This window comes from Anopheles moucheti, chromosome 2, assembly GCF_943734755.1.
Source record: "Anopheles moucheti chromosome 2, idAnoMoucSN_F20_07, whole genome shotgun sequence".
In the NCBI taxonomy this organism is placed as follows: Eukaryota; Metazoa; Arthropoda; class Insecta; order Diptera; family Culicidae; genus Anopheles; species Anopheles moucheti.
Window position 1 is genome coordinate 40,462,313 of NC_069140.1, and position 22,588 is coordinate 40,484,900.

The following is a 22,588-nucleotide window of genomic DNA, read 5'->3' on the forward strand; positions in this document are numbered from 1 at the left end:
GATTTCATTCTTCTTCTACGTTCACTTTGCAGGAAGGACCATAAGATGGCGCTGATACAGCTTAGTTCGATCGAGGAAGCGGTCTGCGCACTGATCAAGATGCACAACTACCAGCTGTCCGAATCGAACCATTTGCGCGTCAGCTTCTCCAAGTCCAACATCTAACTGCGAGCGCCCGCGTATGCGAGCGCCAAACACGGTACATCGCCGGTACAGCAGCTGCCAGTAGTAGTTCCACCCGCTCCCCCGACATCGATCCCGAACGCGCCCACCACCCATTCATCGGCCGACCAGGTATCGGTCAGTGACGAAACCACCGTTGTTACATCAATCACAGCTACAGCAACAGACACAATTACCACCACGACCGCGGCCAACGAGAACTCATCGTTACAATTATCTCCCTCCTCCTCCTCAACGATGTCATCATCCTCCTCCATAACAACAACAACAACAACAACAACAACAGCGACCTCGGCATGATCGCAGCAGGAGCAGCAGGAACCAAACGGACGGAATCGAACGAATCTGATGCTCTCACCTGCTCGACTATAACTTGGCGTAGGGGGCGTAGGAGCAAAAAGAATGACGATAACACTGGGGTACCCCCGAATGGGTCCTGGCCAAAATGCGTTACAAGTAGCCTAAACGAGTGTGAAGGACGTACGAAGGAAACAATTTTGCATTATCATAAACACGTATATATCCCGTATCCCGTCGTGTAGTGTGTAGTGTGCCGCTTTGTTTACTGTACAGTAAACGAAGAGGGAATATAGGAAAAGGAAAAGGAAGAAACAACTGGAAACAAATGTTTTATCGAACGCGAAGAAACCCCACATTTTCGTATCCGTATTCGTGCACAGCTGCACAAGCAAACATAGGATCGAACAAGAGCGATAGATAGCAGAGAGTGCAGCGTGCACGTAAGCAAGAAACCCTTTTCAATCGGGGCACAAGAATCTGGCGTTAGGAGCAAATTGCAAACAAGATAAAAAGTGGCCACAAATTTTCCCTTATTTTTCTGTTTTTTTTTTTTTTAGAGGGACACACACATACAACCGTAGAGACAAGTTACTATTTGAACATGATTAAAAAGTAAGGTGTAGAATGTTAGTAGCGAAACATCTGATGTTGTACTATCATTACAGGAACACAGGTTGATAGGAGGAAGCGTGGAGCAAAACCATACACACACTTATATATATATATATATATATATATATATCATTAGCTGATACTTGTGCATTGAAGAAGTGAAAATGTGGGGAGAAATATCAGGCTAGAGGAAGATTAGGAGATTACTGTGGATGTAGCATTTGCGTGTGTGCGAATGTATGGGCGTGTGTATATGTTTGTCCTTCGCGATAACAATTGTGGGCAATCATTTGTTTGTTCATGTTGAGTTGCACCAGTTGTTACAAAGCTGGCTTAGGGTATCTTCACCGAAGAGCTACAACAAGATTAGATAAAACGAGGTATGGTAAAACAGATATCTTAATTAAGATGCAATGTTGATTTGATTGTTATCAACAAATCAAACATTATTCGATCATTATTCCAGATAGGATGAGACATAAACACACGTTCCATGTGGTACGTTTTTTAGCATCTTAATGCATACAAACACACACACACAGATGCGCGTCCACAGTGCAGTCCGTAACGTCTTCGATATAGCGAAAGCAGCGAAACAAATTCTTATCACGTCTGCTAGAGAAAGACGAACAAGCCAACAAGCAGATCAAAGAGTGTTTAATGGGAACAAACTATATCTTTATGGAAAGGAGAAAAAAAAAGTGAAGAATAGTCATCCAGAATGCGGTTTAGACAGGCAGAAACCCAAATATCAGTGACAAAATATCAAAAATCAAAAACAAATCTCGTAAAGCCACTAGCTTAAAACAGCAAAAAATACACAAAGACGGGAGGGTAATTGTATATCTATCTACATGCAGCCGTACACGTAAATCCTAAACACATCCTTACGAGGAAAGGAGATTAATAACAAAGAGAGGTATGGTCACACACCACCACCACCACCCACAATCATCAACAAAAGCACAGATATATAGGATGCGTTCCATCCCCTGACCAGTGGTGGGGTAAACAATGTAAGCGAATTTAGTAAATTTGTAGTAGTTGAAGTTTTGAAGTTGATGGAATCAAGCCACTATTTGTAGTACGGATAATAATGAACGTGCAAAACTTATCGATGCTGCGAAGGAAAAGGATCAATCAATTCTAGCTGGTGCTGCGGTTGACAGACGGTAGGAAGTAGGAAGGAATTTGCATATGAAAGAACATTCTTCCCACCTTCCTTTCTGGATCCAACTTCCCAACAAAACATTACACAGAAATATTTAAATGTCGTTTCCAACACTGGCTAGCTTGATAAGTCTTTGATGAAGAAACTCAGTTACTACTCACGCCACGCCAAGAGGGTGACAAAAATGAGAGGAAAAAGCTTTTTGGTAATGTACCACTTTTTCGGGTATGGAAAAAATCATTAACCCTCTCTTTTTCGCTCGCTCTCTTTACCAGGACAGGCCAGCAGTAATGACTAGGCAGCAATGCAGCGGGGTAAAATCTTAACGCACACACATGTGTAGGCAAGTTGTTGTAGGTTTAGCAAAATGGATGATTTAGGGCGCGGAAAGATCCACCGGTTTGGCTCCACAGACCCGTAATGCGAGAGAATGCTGTGTTACGATTTTTTGTTTTCCGTTTGACGTTTTACAAATGCGTTCCTTCCCTAGTTCATATCTCGCTTGGTTGGTTGCTGTTGTGTTTTTTTTTTCAAGGCTCACATATCTCGAATTTCGATACATGGCATTGTTGATTTGTGTAATATCGTGGTTAGGGAAAGAGCCGTTAAGAAACAGAAAAAAAATCAATCCTCACGAGATCGCGGGTTTGTCCGTATGCAGAGGGACCCTGCATCCCTGAATCCCTTCATTATCCCGCAAGCCACCAACATAGGTAGCAAATGACTTTGACAAAACGAGGTAGCGATATAAGACCAGACACAAGTTACAACCGGGTAGGTATTATTTGAAATGTAAGGCACAGGGCAATAAAAGGCGGCTGCGAATGCGAAATATATTTGAAATAATTTTCCAGTATTGTTTAGGATAACTGTTAAGAACAGGGATTAAACGGGCACTGGGCAACCAATTTATTCATAGTTGTACGCTATTATCATTATTGTCATTATTATTATTATTATTATTGCTACTGTTAAGAGTTACGATGATATCGTTAGGAATATCCCGATATTTTTTGCTTTGTCTCTTTTTACTCTTTCAAGACGCAGTTATGTTAAAGGCGATTAGTACGATTACTTTACATTTAACTACTGTTAGCATATTTTTGCTCGGTTAACACCGTTCATGCTAAAACAACTTCAAGTTTGTCGGCCCGAGGGACGCCGAAAAATACTGTCCCCTACAGTCGTATCCGTGCTCTAAACGTTTTCCCTTTTACTCTTCACACACGCTCATACCGCTACTGTACTTGGTTCTTCCCTGTATTACCTGCTCTCTTACTCTCTGAATGTACACTCACTGTTTTGTGTTGCTCTACTCTTCCTTACGTGCAATTGTGTGGTTTTGTGTTTTATTGTTTCCTTTATTATGTTGTTTCTATTGCTGTTCCACGATCCATTCACATTTCTTCCGTGCTTCCGTAACTATTTATACTATTTTCAACACACCATCCTCACTTTGTTGTTCTTCCTTTCCATTCTTGAGGCGTAACGAACCTCGCTATACGGAAATGTGCAAAATGAATTGTTTTTTTCTTTTCGATACATTTTTTCTTTATGTTTTGTTAACATAGATATAGCTTAGCGAATAGGGGTATAAATACACACAGATGAGATTTGAGTGTTTTGTTACTTGACATACGGGATGTTTTTGTTTTTTTTCTTCCTATTCCTTCTTCGCGATAACTGGCTCCTTAACTTTTTGGTAAGGTTCGTCGCTTGTTTGGGCGTTGTGTTTTTTCGTTTAAATCACACCCATTATTAGTACGTCTGTTGTGCGTCGATTGATTAGTGAGCAAGTGGATCATTGTTTGATCAAATCATTCCCTTCCACTGGATTTTTCCTTTACTTTCGACACTACTATCGCCACTTCTTTCACCTCTCCCACCCCAGGACGCCCTGCTCGCTACGAGCAAGGTTAAAGCGTACGTGTTTAATCTTAGGTGCAATATTTCGTTCAGAACGGCGAATGAAAATTTCTGTTGTAAGAAGTTTTCACATGAAAATACGCAATACGCTCAATCATTTTCCTGAGGGGGTTTGTTTTTCATTCTGTTAGTGTCTTTGTTAACATTCGTCCTTTAGTAAACGTTTTTTGCTGGAGGTGATTCGATTTTATTCTTGGATGGGGACGTTTAATCCAAAAGCGGGTTTTGTTTCCTACTCAGAAAGGCTTTTTCTTGTGTTCAAGCATGTAAAGAAAACACAAGGCTACAAGTTGCGTTGTATTTGGAGCAGGAGTGTATATGTGTTGTAAAGCGTGTATTTGTTTGTTGATGTTACTGGTTTTTAAAACGCTACCCAAAACATCTGCCCGCGGTAGTGACGGTAGAGGAATGGATGGGTGGATTTTGTTAATCAAATTCATTTCATTCCGAAGCAGCAACGGTAAAGCCACGGGTTTTTATGATCTACAGTAGAATAGGGATGGCGCGGATCGAAACTGAATGGAAGAATACGAACAGAGGAAGCAACATGGGTGAAGGAAACGAACAGTGATGATCGGGACACAAGAGTAGAGAGCGTGTGGTACAAGCAGCAAGCAACCGAGTTTCGTTTAGATCATTTTCTACACAGGTATCGGTATAGTATAGTGCAACACGCAGGTTTGTGTGAGGATAGTTAAATTCGATAGGTGAAAATTACTGCGACTGTAAAGGTGAACAATGTAGCGGAAATAAGACTATGAAAGACAAACAAGAGTAGGCAGTTTGGAAAACAAAAATACGAAAACGATTAGCAAACAGATGATCGGGAATGATCGTGGGCTGAACAAGCAAACAAAAGCGTTTAATAAGATATTATAGAGGCCCCATCACTCATCTCCCGTACACATGCACACTGCAAAAAAAAAGGTAGAAAGGACACGGTATTTACAAACAACATCTAACAACTGATACATTTAAAAAAATATTCCCCCATTCTTCACTGTACCCCCATCCCACCCTTCCCCGAATCAAGAGGCAAAGATAATCAGACGAAGTTGAGAAGCGTTTAAGATACTATAGCCAACCCTAAACTCCCTCCCTTTCCCCCTTACATCCCCCGCATTATAACGTTAATGTGTGAGCGAATCAAGAGAGAGAGAGAGATAAAAAGAATAAATGATAAGTGTAGCCAAAAAAACACAGCATTGCAGTGGCAAAAGAACAAAACAGCATTGATACGGTAGGAACATGCATGGTGGTGAGAAGCAAAAGAAACAAAACAAAAGAACACGACAGCTGTTGAATAACAACAATAACAACACACACAAACACACACCCGAATCAACACAAATCATCAATGCGTTAGGCACTCTCTATATATATCGCGCAGCTGAAGGATGGGAATCAAATTAGTGGAAATGAAACAAAGGTAAACAAAGTGAAGTAACAAGATGGTATGCGAACCGTGCATCCGTGTTTGTTGGTTCACGCAACGCAAATGGGAAGAACTGTTTAGTAAGCAAGCAACAAAAACCTATGAAAAAATCAAACTATAAACGTAAGTGACAAACAAAACAAAACAAAAAAAAAAAGAAAATATCCCCGTACGCACGAGCTCGGTGAAGAGATTGAATATTATATGTAAGAGAAATCTCGACAATCAGATGATGTTATATTTTAGCGATAAATCTTTAAAATGAATGGTCTATAAGAGCAAGCTCTATTATACACATGCATACACACACACACACACACATAAACAGACGGACAAATATACACACACACACACAACATAAACATGCGTCATCTAAAATATACACTCACACACACACACACACGAAACTTGCAAGTGGGTAGCCTCTAACTTCAACACGACAGCGGCAGAAAGGATAAACGGAAGTGGAAAAAAAAACTACAACAAAAACCCAAGGACATAAAGGGGGAGGGGCATAGGAAAGGTTGAATCTTCTTCGTATGTGTAGCTTATATATAAATATATTATAAAACAAAACCAACAAAACAACAAACTATCCTTATCTACTAGACAAAGAAGCAACAGCAACAAAAACACACATACACATGCAGACATGTTACGAAACAAATCAGAATCACACGCCCTTTTTCGCCCACTTCCTATCACTTCTTACTTATCAATATTAATGTGCGGTAGGACACAGCGAAGAATAAAAGAAAAACAATCACAGTAAGCGCACCGCGCATGTTTAGTTGCGGTGGTGATCGGTAATGATATGTGTCGTAATAGATGATCTGCGAAACCTTCCCGTCCCTTCATGGGACGTTAGTGTTTGTGTACTTCATGCCACCATTAACCACTACTAATCTCTATCTCTAACGCTAGTTATCTTACTCTTCGGTTCGAATCTATACACAGTGGGCAATTCACATGCAAAGATAGTTGTTTTCATTCTTCGATTCACTTCCCACTAGTTTCTCTGCATTTGTTTTCTTTTTTACGCTCCTAGCCGTAAGCGCACTTTAAGATCACAAACTTAGACTATAGTTCTTACCGAACGACATACATTTACACACAGAGGCAACACTAGATAAATGTCAGGATAATGTTGCTACTGTTGCTATGACTACCACTGCATACTGTGACCCTTTCCCTTACTACTTACATACATACTTACTGCAAAAAAGCACGTTTTACTCTCGCTCTTTCTCTCTTTCTATTTCACTCTCACTATGTTGCTGTCACTATGCCAACACACAGCACCATCAATCGTATGTGTGTGTGTGTGTGTTTTAATTTCTTCATCTTACAAGGAACAATTGAAGGGATTTAAACTCATTTACAATGCTCCTTATGTAACAAAAAAAAACCAATGTGTGTGTATGTGTTTTTTTTTCTACCCCGACCCAACCAATGCGTATATACGCACAAGAGAGATTTCAATGACGATCAACCAGGCATCTAGATAGATAAACAGTGACATGCAGCGTTGATGAACTCAGTTAGCGTTGGATTACGTTGTTCATTTTCTGTGTTTGGTGATGATCAGTCACGATCAGTTAATTAGATTGTGATTGGATTGTGAGGCAGCAGAATACAAGAGCAAAGCTTACGTTGACAAATTATTTAGCCTAGCCAAACAATAATAGTTGTAATGCCCTATAATTAAACGTTGAACACAGAAAAAAAAATCGCTCTAAGTTCGAGTTGGAGTTGCAAAATGAGAACAATGTAGAACAGAAAGGATAAAGAGAGAGACAGATAGAGAAAGAAAGAGAGAGCAAGAGAGAAAGGAGGACGACAGAAACGTTACGTTTGAATGTGCTCGCGTGTGTGTGTTTGTGTAGGTGTAAAGGGTTAGTAGTACAGTGTTTTAGTAGTGGAACATCATGCAAGCAAACATCCAACACATATGCGATACGGAAATGAACACGGTGTAAGATAATTAAGTTATTTGTACAAGCTTTTGCCGGCGCCCCGACTGTGTACACGTTTGTAATAGCTGTACTAAATCGAAGATAAACACTGGGATCGAGCGGGCAAAGACAGAGATAGGAAATAGAAGGAAGAGGGGATAGTATGCACGATGTCGATGTGCGTTTCCCGGCATATAGAATGCTTTCCATTTTTTATATCTTTTTTCTTTTTTGTTTTAATTTTATCTCTCTTAGTGCATACGTTTACTGCTACTACTTAGAACTATATGATCATCAATTGTAACTGAATGTTTGAGACACTCTCGTCGCCCACTAACCAACCAGACACACAGACCAAATCAATCTCACACACTCACACACATATCCCCCATTACACATCAGTATGATGTTTATCGTTAAAGTAACAAAAAGCAAGAAAACAGCATAAAAGGAAATAAAAGGTGCGAATTCGGCACCGCAACCCTACCAGGGCCAGAATTTTAAGTATTCCCCTTATCGCTACGCCCACCTTCTTCCCTCCCGTGCGCAGTGCGGAATTGTGCCCTAGAGAGAGAAAGGCCCAAGGGAAGGCGCAGGAAGGTGGCAAGGGTCCAGCGTATACAGCAAGAAGCAACAAAACAAAACAAAAAAGTAAACCGACATGCGTGTGCGAATCTTTGTGTTTGGTTGTGTATTTTTTTAAACGTATAAAAATTACAAATTCCCCTATTTTTTAATTGAAAAAAAAAACTCTATATCTACACTTATAAGTTGCTTGGATAATCAATAACTGTTACTACAAAACTTAAATACTACTATCAATAAAAGTCTTTAAACTAAAACTTTTGCTGCTATCGTTGCTATCATTTATTTCATTCACTTTGAACTCCACTATCTATATCTTATCTGCTCTATGGCTATGCTCTGCAGGTTCTACTTCTGCTCGATCTCTCTCTTTCCTCCTTATCACACGTCTATTGTTCGCTGTCGTGGATTTCTGTCTCTTTCGGTATGCCTCTTCCCTATTCGGTGTTGTGCCATCATCTTTCACCTTTTCTGCTGCTACAGTTCGGTTTTTCCGAATTGAATCACCAAAGTTCCAGTCCCTTTTATGCTTGAACACGCCGAGTCGTTCGTCGGCGTTCGAATTACTATGAAAAATGTTGCAATGATCAATCAAAACCGTTGCTCTATTGTGGTTAATAGTGTTATTTTACTTAATCTAGCCTATCGATACCATGTATCAACAATTAGCTCCGTAACTACAGCTTCCTTAGTTACAACTCACAGAGCAAACTAGAGAAACGAATTCAAATCGGTAACATAGAAGTAGAGCATCAAAGAAGAAGTAGAGACGGGGAGAACAAAAAGCAAGTAACGACATCCTGACGACACGATACAATGTTTAAGAATTGATTATAAAGCTCATTCTATAGTGACTTTGCGTAATGTTTGTCACGAAAGAAACCAACCAAACAAGCTAAACACGCTCGCCTACTAGGGCTCAAGCAATCTGTCAAATAAGCAGCAACATCGGATACAGCAATAGTACCAACAACGGCAACAACAACAACAACAATAGGCTCTGAACGATCTAGTAGGTACGTTTCACATTCGCTTCGTCTATCTTCTGCTTGTTTTGCTTTGTTTTTTATTTATTTCTTTTGCTTCTCTTCTGATCGTTCTACTTCTTCTTGTGTTTCTTCTTCAATTTTTTTTACTCTTTTGTTCACTACTGATCTGTCTTCTTCTGCCTACTTTAACGATTTTGCCATTTTTACGTCTCCTTTCTATTTCTTTTTCTTGCATATCTTGTAAATCTTTTGATTGCTCTTCTACTTTCTTAATTTATATTCTTCCTCCTTCTGTGTCTGATTCTGCTTTTCTATTTCATCTTCCTTTTATGGTTCTGTTTATTTTGTTTGGATATTTTCTATTTCGTTTTCAGATTTTTATTTTCTTTAATGTTGTTATATTAAAAAAATTAATAGTACAGCAAAAAGTGGCTTTCTATAATCATTAGTTTTTTTTACGACGCCTTCTTCTGCTTCGACAATTACAATAAAAAAATTAATTCTTTTTCCACTGTATTTTTGTAAGCTTTCTCTCTATTTCTCTCTCTCTTTTTTCACTATCTCTCTTTCTTTCTTTTTCTCTCTTTCTCTCTCTTCCTCTTTCTCTTTTTCTCTCTTCTTCTTTCACTCTCTCTTTTTTGCTCACTCTCTCTACAAATGAATTAATTTTATAACGAAAAAACTTCCTACCATTAACTTTATCTCTTTTACTTTCTCTTGAAACATTATATTTCTTTTTTTCTTAGTATCATGCAAAACCAAGCCAAGAATGTCAACTCATAAAACATAACGCACGATGAAGCGAACAGATAATCTGTTTTTTTTTTATCGTCCCTGTTTGTGTGCAAAGGAGGGATATAATGGTATGACGCCACTAAAATGGTTTAAGCACTTACTTAAGCTTCTGTGAAAAGGAATGAAGAAAATTATACTCTAAACAACAGTTTAAAAGGCGTGTTTGTTTGAAAACGTTTGAAAGGCAGCTTCCAAATGATTGCCGTGGATTAAAGTGAACCAGAACGTTATGAAAGAAAGAAAACATACGAAAAAGATGTAAATTTGTTTGGTATTTCGTTCAAATTTAAAATCATTCTAAATTTCTTTTCATTTTGATTACGAAGAAAAACACACACACATGAAATCTTATGAAAATAAACACAAATCAAAGGACGAGTATCCTATTTTCAAGAATCAATTAACGAAGATTAACGATGAAATATATTTTTTACATACATTTTATAACATGGAATTTTGGAAACAATTTATTCCAATATGTTATTTTGGTGATTATGGAAAGCTCATTAGATAAATGAAAAAAGTTGAAAAAAAACAGAGAAAAGAATTTTGACAAATTTAGAACGAAAGAAAAAAATGGAACGAATGGTATGTTCAATAAAACAATATTGGGGGTGTGTGTGTGTGTGTGTGTGGATATTGAAACAATACTATGAAATTCGCATCAACATTCAAACATTTCTAGTCTAGTTCTAGTGTCTAGTTACATTGAAATAATTTAATTCAACATTTTATTCGTTATCGAGCTGCTTCCTCATAGTTATGATTCAGATTCTTCCTTTCGGATGTGATCGGGAGCTTAGTTTTGTGATCAAAGTTAAAAATAATAACCCACTTCATTTGTAGTTAAAACAATTGAACTTCTTGCAAAAACCGATACAAGAAACGAAGTTTACAAAAGAAATAAGAACAAACAAAGAGATAGAGACTTTGGCCAAAAAAATGTTCAATATATTCCATTAATAACAATGATAAGAGAAAATAAAGCGAAACAAACTACATAGCATGCAAATCTAATCGATCAAACATGAAAGGTCCTTTTAGCATTCAAATGGCAGATGGAGAAACAAACCACTAGCAGCATTAAAGGAGAGTAACAGCGAGAGAAAAATAAAAACAGGCAAACACAGAAACATAACCGTAGCGAAGCATGAAAACGAGATGGTTTTGAGCGATGTAGGAAGGAAAGAAGAGAATACATACCGTACCATACGAACAAAACAATGCAATGAAATGAGTCCAATTGCTATCAGTAATACGCCATTGTACGATGACACGTGAATCTACGGCAACTGTGGACGCTAACTCGAAACACGTGTTTGCATACTGGTTGATGTGAAACAGTATGTGTGCAACACCGCGTTGAACGCCAAAACCCCGCAACCATCAATGCATGCGAATGTTTAAAATGTGTAGCAACCTCTTGGCCAAATTGTTGTTATTTTAAACGTACAAAAAGCAAATAAAGATGCAAAAATAAAAATAGTGAATGTGTTGGCATAATTGGCTTTTAAAAACGGTGGAGTGGATGCAGTTGGGACGGTTTTAATGTTTTCGTTACAAAGTAATCATTCTATATGCTTTACACGTTCTCGGCATGCTATGTTAATACAACTCGTTGAAGTTTGCTGTACACTGTTGAACATCTGAACGTCTTATAAACAAATTGCAGCAATAGAAATTAAATCTTTTCCAATGGCCATTCAATAGTGTTACGAAAGGCCACTAAACAAGCTAGACGGAAATTTCAAGCATCAGTGTCGAATAGGAGTAATTAGCTGAAATCAACCATGGGTGACTGGGTGAACGATCCTTTCAGATTTGTCAACCAAACTGACACCGACGATCGGAACATCCTACAACAAACAGATCAATTAATTCATTTTGCTTAAATAACCCGATACGGTTTGTATTGTAAAGCTTGCATTCATACCATTTTCTAATTCAATTCAGAAGGAAAAAGCAAAAGATAATGAAGGAGATGCATTATCTTTATAAGGCACTAGCAACGTGCAGCATTGATAAAACCGGACTAAGCATAGAGCAAGACAAATACGAAAACAACACAGGAGAGAAAACCAAACTAAAAAACTAACACTTGTTGTGTCCGCCAGGGCAGGAATGTGAATCATGCAACATGAAAAGTATTCATATAGTTATATATACATACATACACAAACATATATATATACATATACTATTACGTATTATTAATGAAGCAAGAGGATAACAACGGAAACCACATCACCATCAGAGACATTTTATAATAAAAGAAAAACGGAAAAACATTTAAATGCAATTTAAAGCGAACAAATACATTATACAATTAAAACTACAAAAAACATAATAAAAATTGAACCTGAAGAGGCAAATAAGATGATGTTTTACTTGAAGCTGTGTAGTCTTGCATCCAGCGGCGGATCAAACGGTAGGCCGAGTAGGCGATCGCCTAGGGCCACGCCGTGTTGGAGTCCCCAAACAATTTGTGCTGATTGTGTGATTTTTGAAAATTTTACAGCAGAGATAATTTATAGCAAAAAAAAATAATTTAGAAGGTAAAAAGTTAATCAGAAATATCTTCCTTGGTAATATAAAACATTTGTTTATATGTGATAAATTAAATGCAGAGAAGAATATCGACTTTGTGACGTTAAAGTATAAACGAAATTGCACCAATATTTCCGAATGTATAGTACCAGGAGAGCATCCACGGAAGAACACCTAGTACAGCAATTTTGGTCGAAAACCGCCGAAAGGTATGCAATATTTAAACACTAACTTTCCCGTTGGTCGAGAAAAATTTCTTCAAAAACTACCAGTTTCCGAATGAATAGTACCAGGAGAGCTTCCACTGAAGAGGTAGCTCCTAGTACTGCGCCGTAAGGTATGCAATGTTTATACACTAACTTTGCAACCAACTAGCAATGCAATGCGCCGTAAGGTATGCAATGTTTAAACACTAACTTGTGTATAAACCAAGTGTATAAATATTGCATACCTTCCGGCGCAGTACCAGGAGCTACCTCTTCAGTGGATGCTCTCCTGGTGTTATATATTCGGAAACAGGTAGTTTTAGAAGAAATTTTTCTCGACCAACGGAAAAGTTAATGTTTAAATATTGCATACCTTTCGGCGGTTTTCGACCAAAATTGCTGTACAAGGTGCTACCTCTTCCGTGGATGCTTTCCTGGTATCGGAAATCTGAAAACAGCTGGTTTTGTATGGAATTTCGTACCAACCGATGGAAAGTTCAAACGAGATGAAGGATGCTTTCCGTTTCATCGATCTTCCTTACATTAGCGATCGCTCTCACGGGTTTGATAATATGCAATGCAAAAGTGATAGGCAAATTTATTCCACACTGCAGGTGTCACCTCTTGAAAAGCATGCTTTCCTCGTTTCGCAAATCTGAAAACAATCACAATCATATCGCCTTAAACATCAACATGAGCGAAACAGGGTTCTAAGAAATTTCTCTGATTGTTACCGTAAAGTAAAACGATTGAAAATTGTACGTTTGGCGAAAAATCGTAGAAGGCGTTGGAGTAATCAGGAATCGTAAATGTACGTGAATCGTAGAAAATGTGATCCAGGTGGTGGCGTTTTGGTTCTCCTTAGCGCATACAAACGTTTTTATATAGACTAGCTTACTAGGCCTGTTTACAGGGCTACGCAACAGAACTCTGAGGTGTACGCAAGGGAGCTTTCTTTCTGAGACTTTGCTGGTGTTGTTAAATCATGTTTGAAGTACATCTCCCTAACACCGATAATGCCGTAGCAAATTTATAGGCCCCCCTTAAAAAATTCCACCCTGGGCCTCCAAGGGGATTGATCCTCCACTGGTTGCATCGAACTAATTCAGCTGCGTCAATAGTACGCGTTAAATTTTTGTGCACTATACCACTACTACTTGTTTTTAACACACATTGATGCAATTAATTTCTTTCTCTTTTTTGATTCTTACTTTGATTCTTCTTTTGATTCGACTGTGTATGCGTAAGTATTTATTTTATTTATTTATTTATATTTCCATTATGACGGCTGTCACCGTATTATCATATGCGTAAGTATTTGGTTTACTTAATTGACTGGCCTGTTGAAAATGCAATATTTATTTTATTCCGTAAAGCCACATTTTCTTACAGCATTAACCATCCATTTTCGGTTTTGTACTAGCGACGAATGTGTGTTTAGTGGATGCGTTGATGTAGTTCGCAAGGGGTTTTGAACGTTCTTTTTTAGTGACCAAGCCCCGCCGTTAAATGATTTACCCCGCAGCTATTCGTACACTGTGATCATTAGTTAGAGGATCCAACTCCAGCTACTGTCAGTTAAGAACACGAATTCTACTCTTCTATGTTTTCTAGAATCCAATCTACGTAGCTTGCTACGTTTGTGAATACTGCCGGTATATTCAAAGGGCAATCGTAATACCGTAAAGAAAGTATTCCATACAGTACATAACGACTTTCTCCTTGTACTTCCTGCACAAGTTGCAGTGGGGTCCCTCTACATCTTTTCTCACATGATTCTTGACTATATTTTGTACACATGTGGCGTGTCGTTATACTAATATTAACTTTTTCGTACTCCTGCTGACATTCGCTCAATTTGACAAACTCGAGTAGCGATCTTTGGAGCAAAGGCTGTTGCTTAAAGAAAAAGCACGGCCATGAAGTGGAAAGGTAGTGGGTTGATTTTTGACTGCGCAGCTCATTCGTCACTGGCAGGCAGATTGGCCTCACACTGCTCTGACTAGTGTCCGCTCGGTCGCGCAGTCGAATAAGTGCAATATCGTTGTCTTTATCAAATGAGATTAACTCCTTGTGCGTGATCACCGACTCAATGCGTAGTATTTGAACTGGTGGCGAACATACCATTCGTCCATCCACTTGTGCACAATCGCTTTCGTTGTTTCTGTCGTACTCTCCCAGCCGTACGAACGATCTGCAATGAAAATTGGTCATCAAAACTGGAACGCAAGAGTGATTATATTCATGTAATCGTGTACGTACCTTTCGATACGCAAATTGTCAAGTATAAGTAATCCGCAAGTTCCGGCAGTTATTACATAGCGATCACTAATTAATATCGCCTGACAAAACGTATGTGGTTCATTCTGTGACGGAATTGTTGCCTCCAGCAATCCCATCCAAGGGTATCCCTGCAGAATTGGCTTGGAAAATTCATCGCGACTGGCATACGGATTGGGACCACAGGTGGACATCGGTAGTGTTGGTATAATGTTCTATTCACGACACCAATTTTTATTTTCGGAGCCAAAGAAACATTTGGACCTACGTTGTGTTATTTTTTTTACTTTATTAGTCTGAGACGTCTTTGCCCGATCGCTTCTGCTATGCTACTGAACTCTCACTACAGAAGCACGATGCCTTAAGCCCCGCACGAGCTGCCTTCCTATTCTTTACTGTTATTTCGCAGAACCGTTCCCCTATTTGCTACTCAACCTGGCTTTAGTCAGAAAAGAATTCTTATTTAATTCAGTATTCAACGTCCAATACAAACAAATTCAAACATACCGGCCGCCTTAAAAATCTAATTTTTAAGAAATGGATTGAAAATCAAATAAACCTGACGATTCTAATGCACTCAACCTTCTACATCAAATTTTTCAAACGGCAATACGCAAATTTTAGAAGTTGGTCTCTTGTAAATGCCCTTGGCCGTTTTAAGCGATACAACTCGAACTACATTGTCCCTACCAGGATATACGTCTACAATTCTACCGAGATACCATTCGTTTTTTAATTTTTCTTGCTCCTTTAAAATGACCATCTGTCCAATTCGTAAACGTTCACCACGCGGTATACATTGAGATGCATTATGAAGTTCCGTTAAATATTCGTTTCGCCATCTACGCCAATGATGCTGAACTAATTGCTGCAGTAGTTCATAACCCTTTAGACGGTTAGCAGGAATCTCACTACGATCTACATCGGGCAGCGCCAACAAGGGTTGGCCAATTAGAAAATGACCCGGCGTGAGGACATCCAGTTCTCCAGGGTCATCAGATAGCGGCGTTAAAGGACGTGAATTCATCTGCGCCTCGATCTGTACTAATACAGTTACCATCTCCTGGAAAGACAACTGTCTGCATCCCAAGATTTTGCATAAGGTCCGCTTAGCCGATTTTACGGCAGCCTCCCATAGGCCACCGAAGTTAGGCGCTCTTGGAGGAATAAAGTGCCATGTTATTCCTCTTCTTGATCCATAATCTTGTACAGTCGCCTGAAATGAATCTTCATTGATTAGCGCATACAACTCACGTATTTCTCGACCAGCCCCTTTGAAGTTCAATCCGTTGTCCGAGTATACCTCAACCGGTATGCCTCGTCTTGAGACGAATCGCCGAAAGCACGCCATAAAGGCAGATGTAGATAAATCCTCTACTATGTCGATGTGAACTGCCTTGGAGAAAAAACATACAAATATGGCTACATATGCTTTGTGGCAGGTCGATTTACGGTGCGGTGGTTTCAGCATCATTGGACCGCAATAGTCAACTCCTACGATCGAAAATGGTCTGGCAGGGGATGTTCTTTGCTTAGGGAGCTGACCTGGAGGTTGTCGAACTGCAACGGGATTTGTCTTGAAGCAGATATGGCATCTTCTGCAAACGAAGTTCACTAGCGTTTTACCATTTAATGGCCAAAACTCCTGTCTTAAGGCAGCCAGCGTTAGTTGTGGTCCTCCATGTAAAATCATCTCATGATAAGCTACTGCCACTGTTCGAGTGAAGTGACATTTTCCAGGCAGAATCATGGGATGTTTTGCAGCGTACTTAATGTTGGCGTTTCTTAATCGACCACCAACGCGCAAAATTCTATCCTTATCCAAAAACGGGCGCAACTGTTTCAATTTTGATCCAGCTGGTATTGGTTGCTCCTTTGATAAGCACCTAATTTCTTCTTTAAACTCCTTATGCTGTAATGCTTTAATAAGAGTTCGTTTAGCTTCAGTATATTCATTACATTTAATGAATCCATTTTCAGTGTCCTTGTGTTGACAGCGCCGTATAAATCTCAGGCAATATACGGTCACTCTTAAGGATTTCCAATATGATGAGAACTTTTGAAGCAAAGGAAACTGGCTTTCTGTCGAGGCTGTCATTAATACCACTTTCTTCCTTTCGGGAATTTTATCAGCTGGAGTCCGTTTTCTGGGTTCGTCGTTAAAAACTGCTCCAGGTTGCTTTAACCACAAAGGTCCATGAAACCAGCGGTGCCGATTGATCAAATCTTTTGGCAGCAATCCTCTCGAGATATCGTCTGCTGGATTATCTTCTCCTTTAACGTGCAACCACTTACAGCCCTTGGTCAACTCCTGCACCTCTGACACTCGATTTGCAACGTAAGTTGTCCAGCTGTATGCAGGTGATGCCAGCCAATCCAGTACGATCGTCGAATCAGACCAGAAAAACGCCTCCGCTGATGTTAGTTTTAGCGCCTTAATAGCTGCATCGCATAATCTCGATCCGATGACCGCAGCACAAAGTTCTAACCTTGCCAGTGAAACACGTTTTAAAGGCGCTGGTCTTGATTTCGATGTAAGCAGCTCTACTTTTACGGTCCCGTCAGCATTAACCGATCTAGCATAAACGCATGCTCCATATGCTGCTTCCGAAGCATCACAGAAACAATGTAGCTGTAGCAACACACCATTATTAAAGAAAGCATGACGAGCTACCTTTATGCTGGTTAGTAGATATAGTTGCTGTCGAAATTGGTTCCATGTATTGTTGGTTTCATCTGATACAGGATCATCCCAATCGCTCTTAGCGATCCATAGGTGCTGCATTCTTATTTTGGCCCACGATATAATCGGTCCAATTATTCCAAGTGGATCAAAAAGCTGCGCAATTAACGAATATTTTTTCCTCTTGGTAAATAATTCATCTGATGCCACCTGAACCTTTACCGCAATATTGAGCTCGTCCGTAGTTGGGCTCCAACAGACTCCCAACGCCTTAACTTGGTTTTCCGCTCCCAAATCTACGAAATCAGAAACTGCCTTTTCGTCGGACGACAACTCACTCAGCACAGACGGTCGATTTGAAATCCACTTCTTTAAGACGAAACCCCCTTTCAGCAGTAATTCACACAGCTCTCGTACCAGCCGCAAGGCTTGGTTTTCGTCGTCAGCACCTCCTATGTAATCGTCCACGTAAAAGTTTTCGAGCAGTGCCCGCTTTCCGAAAGGCAACGCTTCTCCTTCGTCTTCAGCCAATTGTTGTAACACTCTGGTAGCTAGAAATGCTGAAGGACCAAGACCAAACGTAACACGTTGCAACTCGTACGCCTTTATAGACTCTGCTTCGGAGAATCTCCACAATATCCGTTGATATGGCGTATGTTCCTGGTGCACTTTTACTTGGAGGTACATCTTTTCGATGTCTGCTACAAGTGCTATTGAATGTACACGAAATCGGAGTATCAAGTCGAACAACGGATCTTGCACAGTAGGACCAATCATGAGACTGTCATTTAACGAAAACCCAGAGGTGGATTTAGCAGAACCATCGAAAACCGGCCTTACTTTGGTGCTTGTACTGGACATCTTTATAACGGGATGATGCGGAAGATAGAACGAAAGGTCAGCCGACCTGTCCTGAACCTCTACAAGAAATCCCAGCGACAAATATTCTTGTATGACTTTTGCGTACTCACGTCTAAGGCCTTCCTCCTTTTTGAACCTACGTTCAAGCTGCGAAAATCGCCTTAATGCGGTTTTCTTGGAATCACCGATCATTTGCAATCCTCCTGCCTTGAAGGGCAGTTGTACAATGTATCGCCCTTGTTCATCTCGAGAGTGAAATTGCCGAAAATGTTGCTCGCAATCCTTTTCTTGTTGCGTTAGTTTCGATGCAACATGAATTTCTTCAATGTTCCAAAATTTTTCAATTTGCTTCTCTAAGCTGGCTTGAGAACATAATGTGGCAACGTTGTCTGTTCCTTGAACCTGTTTCTTTGAGCCAATCGCTATCCAGCCGAAAACGGTGTTCAGGAACACTGGATTCCCGTTGTCGTCTTTTACGATCTGCGGCCGGCCGCCATCCATTGTCAAGAATTCAAAGAAGAACTCCGACCCTAGCAGCACGTCAACTTCACCACCTTTTTCTATTTCAGGATCGGCTGCTACCAAATTATCAGGAAGTTCTTTCAATGCAAGCGGTTGCATTGGAAGAATAGTGCCCAAAATACTTTCCAACACTACAAAGTCCATCGCTCTTGAATAGCTACTGTTCCTAGAACTCACGATTGTTGTTACCATTGCGCTTCCCCCTACCTCACACTGACCGATTCCCGTTAACTTTATGTCGCACGTACGCACTGGCAATTTTAACTTACGACACAGCCGCTGACTCAGCAAATTCAATTGGGAACCACTATCCAGCAAGGCTCGAGCCGCAAGCACGTGGCCATTGTCTGTCGCGATGTGAATAATAGCTGTCGATAGTCTACCTCTGGCTGGAGATGCTTCAGGGCAAGCCACACTGCTAATCATTGCTTCTTTAGCCGGTTCAACATAACGCGCATCAATATGTTCGTTCTTGGATTCATTCTGCACTGGCGACCAGGAATGGAGCAGCGAATGATGGTTTCGATTGCATGCACGGCAACGCCCCTTTGATATACACTTGTCCTTAAAATGACCTGGTGTCAAACAATTACCACACAGCCCTTTGCTACGCACAAAATTGTAACGGTCTTTCACAGCACTATTTACGAACTCCTTGCATTTGGAAATATTATGGTCACCATTGCAGATTACACATTTTGATGAGCTTGCTCCAGTGGCAACATGCACTATCGCTTTCGATTGGTTCGAAGCCGTTTGTACGGGTTTTTGCTCTGACTTGTTCTCATTGGAAGCTTCCATAATTTTCACTTGCCCGCGAAGAAAACTTATCAAACTCGTATAATCCGTGCTGCCTTTTTCCTCAACCGAACGTTCCCATTCGCGCTGGGTTGTATCATCGAGCTTCGACACGAGCAGTTGGACTAATAGCACACCCCACAACTCTGGCCCTTCACCTAACTGCTCTAGCAGCTTGGTGTGACGCTCGAAACCTTCTATTAACGCATTCACGTGGATAGCACTGATCTTTTTGATTTTTGGCCAGTTTAGCAACTCGTTGACGTGACGTTTTTTCTGTAGATATGGATTAGCGTACCTGTTAACTAACGCACTCCATGCGGCTTCGTAGCTCGCTGCGCATGTTTTAAAAGCTTCCACTATTTTCAAAGCCTCTCCTTTCAACGAGCTCTTTAAGTAGAACAACTTTTCCACTTCACTCAACTTTGTAGAATTATGTATCTGCACGAGATACATATCATGAAATTGCATCCAAGAGTCATAATTACCAGCGAAGTTCGGTAATGTAATCCGTGGCAACTTCAAATTGCCATGCATTTCCTTCATTGACACGGATTCCGTTTTTACATTGCATTCGATTCCCGTGAGTGCCTTTAACCGCCCCATCAAAACCGTAACCCTTTCGTCGACCACGTCGAGCAGGGCCTCGTCTTCTTCGACGCTTACTTGGCCACTCAAACGGCGTACTTTACGTGTAACATTCTGGAAGCTTTTCCAGCACTCTTCCAACCGATGCACACGCGCAAACACTAGTTCGCGTGATCCCCCTTGAGGATCCTTTGCAAACGCTTCTATTCTTGTCATGCAACGTAACAAGCTATCTCTTTCTGCCCTTGCGAGAGCAAGCTCCTTGGCGATCGAGCCAACCACTGTTTGCTGAGGACTATCCTCAGCAAAGCCATGGAAATTATCTTCGGATTCTGACGACGACATTTTCAGTTTGATTTTACAACACCGAAATACGTAGTCTTGTTCACTATGCACCGGAAAATGGTTATAAAGTCTTGATCCACGGCACTAGGTGTTTATGTTCGAAAAGAATCCTGGTCACTACGGCACCAATTTTTATGTTGGTATAATGTTCTATTCACGACACCAATTTTTATTTTCGGAGCCAAAGAAACATTTGGACCTACGTTGTGTTATTTTTTTTACTTTATTAGTCTGAGACGTCTTTGCCCGATCGCTTCTGCTATGCTACTGAACTCTCACTACAGAAGCACGATGCCTTAAGCCCCGCACGAGCTGCCTTCCTATTCTTTACTGTTATTTCGCAGAACCGTTCCCCTATTTGCTACTCAACCTGGCTTTAGTCAGAAAAGAATTCTTATTTAATTCAGTATTCAACGTCCAATACAAACAAATTCAAACAGGTAGCAACCCAATTTTTCGATTATTATTATCATCTACAACCTCCGGTTGATCACCAATTCCTCGAACGTGTTGCCCAATCCAGCTCAAGTACTTCGCCACATCGGTGAACACGGTGTATTCGTTCGTGTCACATAAACGCGTATTTTGACGAGGCTTCGTAAAAGACACTACGCCACGAACGAACCAGACATCGTTGTACTTGAAGAATAAACCTCCTCCGCTGTCGCCGTTACAGGCACTGATGCCATCACGTTTACCAGCACAGAACATATTCGAGGTAAGCTGTGAGCCAAACAATCCTCGGTTGCTTTCGATGCAGGTGAAATGGCTAACGATGGGAATTGTTATTTCACGCAATGTGTCGGAAACCTCATCGGTCTCATCAACACCGAATCCGATCACCGTACCCCAAGAGCCTTCGATCAAGCGCAGATCATCGCTTCGATTCCACAAGCAAATCGGTTGGATGTAGTCGGTGTAGGTGATGTCGGTGGCGAGCTTAATAAGTGCGATATCGTGTTGAATACTGTTGACGTTGTATTGCGGATGCACAATTAACTGGAACGCTTCGTGCTCTTGTGCGCGGTTGCTATCAACGCGTAATCGATTACGTCCAACTTGCACTACGAGGCGCTCTCTTGCAATGATCTCATTCGACGTCATCAAGCAGTGAGCCGCTAGAATCGGAAAGATGGTAGAATCAAAGATGGGTGTATATCATAAACAGGTTTCTGTCCGGCATACCCGTTAGAATTGTATTCTGGTCGACAATTGTTCCTCCACACGCATAAACGAACGTTCGAGCATTGTTGTGAAAAATGGCCACATGCCATGGCCAATAGCCATCCTTCGCTTCGGTACCGTTCACAATAAGAAAGTTGACCACCTTTCTTGTGCCACAGCTTTGCGTTAAACTCAAATCTACCACCAGCAAAAGGCACAACGGTATCAACGCGATTGCGTAGCACCCTACCCGACCCATGCTGTACTACTGATAACCTCTCCGGTTGCGGTCGAACAAAAATAATGTTGTAGACACAGATCTTCACTACGTTGGGGAATTCCCAAACAAAAACAAACACCAGAGGAGTGAGCACTGCTAGGCGTGCTCTTTATTGGACGGCAGGGATGAAACTGAAACCGGTTCCTTCCAATGACCATCTTCGAGGCTACGATATTTTGACCACGATTGATGATCGCTCTCTACCGGACCGCGTGAGAGCGATTATGAGCAGGCAGGGTGGAGCAACTCTATGAACTTTATGCATCTGCTGAAAACTGCAGTAGACCATCGATTATCCGGGCATGCCGGTTAATAAATTTCCACGGCTAACAGGTCCTTCTGCTATGTTCGAGCAACAACTGA

At 40.6% G+C, this 22,588-nt stretch overlaps 2 protein-coding genes across 8 annotated transcripts in view; one reads left to right on the forward strand and one right to left on the reverse strand.

The window, feature by feature from the left end:
* The window catches only part of LOC128298966 (polypyrimidine tract-binding protein 2), a 212,359-nt gene extending 211,150 nt beyond the window's left edge, over positions 1-1,209 (forward strand). For all 7 annotated transcript variants that reach the window (XM_053034786.1, XM_053034788.1, XM_053034790.1 and 4 more), the window contains one exon: positions 33-1,209. In XM_053034786.1, coding sequence (XP_052890746.1) covers positions 33-165 — 133 coding nt within the window. In that variant the 3' untranslated portion in view covers positions 166-1,209. The remainder of the gene's footprint in view (positions 1-32) is intronic.
* Positions 1,210-14,297: 13,088 nt separating this feature from the next.
* LOC128309635 (uncharacterized) lies at positions 14,298-22,330 on the reverse strand. Its single transcript, XM_053046072.1, has 6 exons — positions 21,967-22,330; positions 21,262-21,899; positions 19,887-20,124; positions 18,085-18,218; positions 14,977-15,199; positions 14,298-14,923 (listed from the first exon to the last, which is right to left on the reverse strand). The coding sequence occupies exons 1-6, from the start codon at positions 22,202-22,204 to the stop codon at positions 14,298-14,300; spliced, it is 2,097 nt and encodes a 698-aa protein (XP_052902032.1). The 5' UTR covers positions 22,205-22,330.
* Positions 22,331-22,588: the final 258 nt, after the last annotated feature.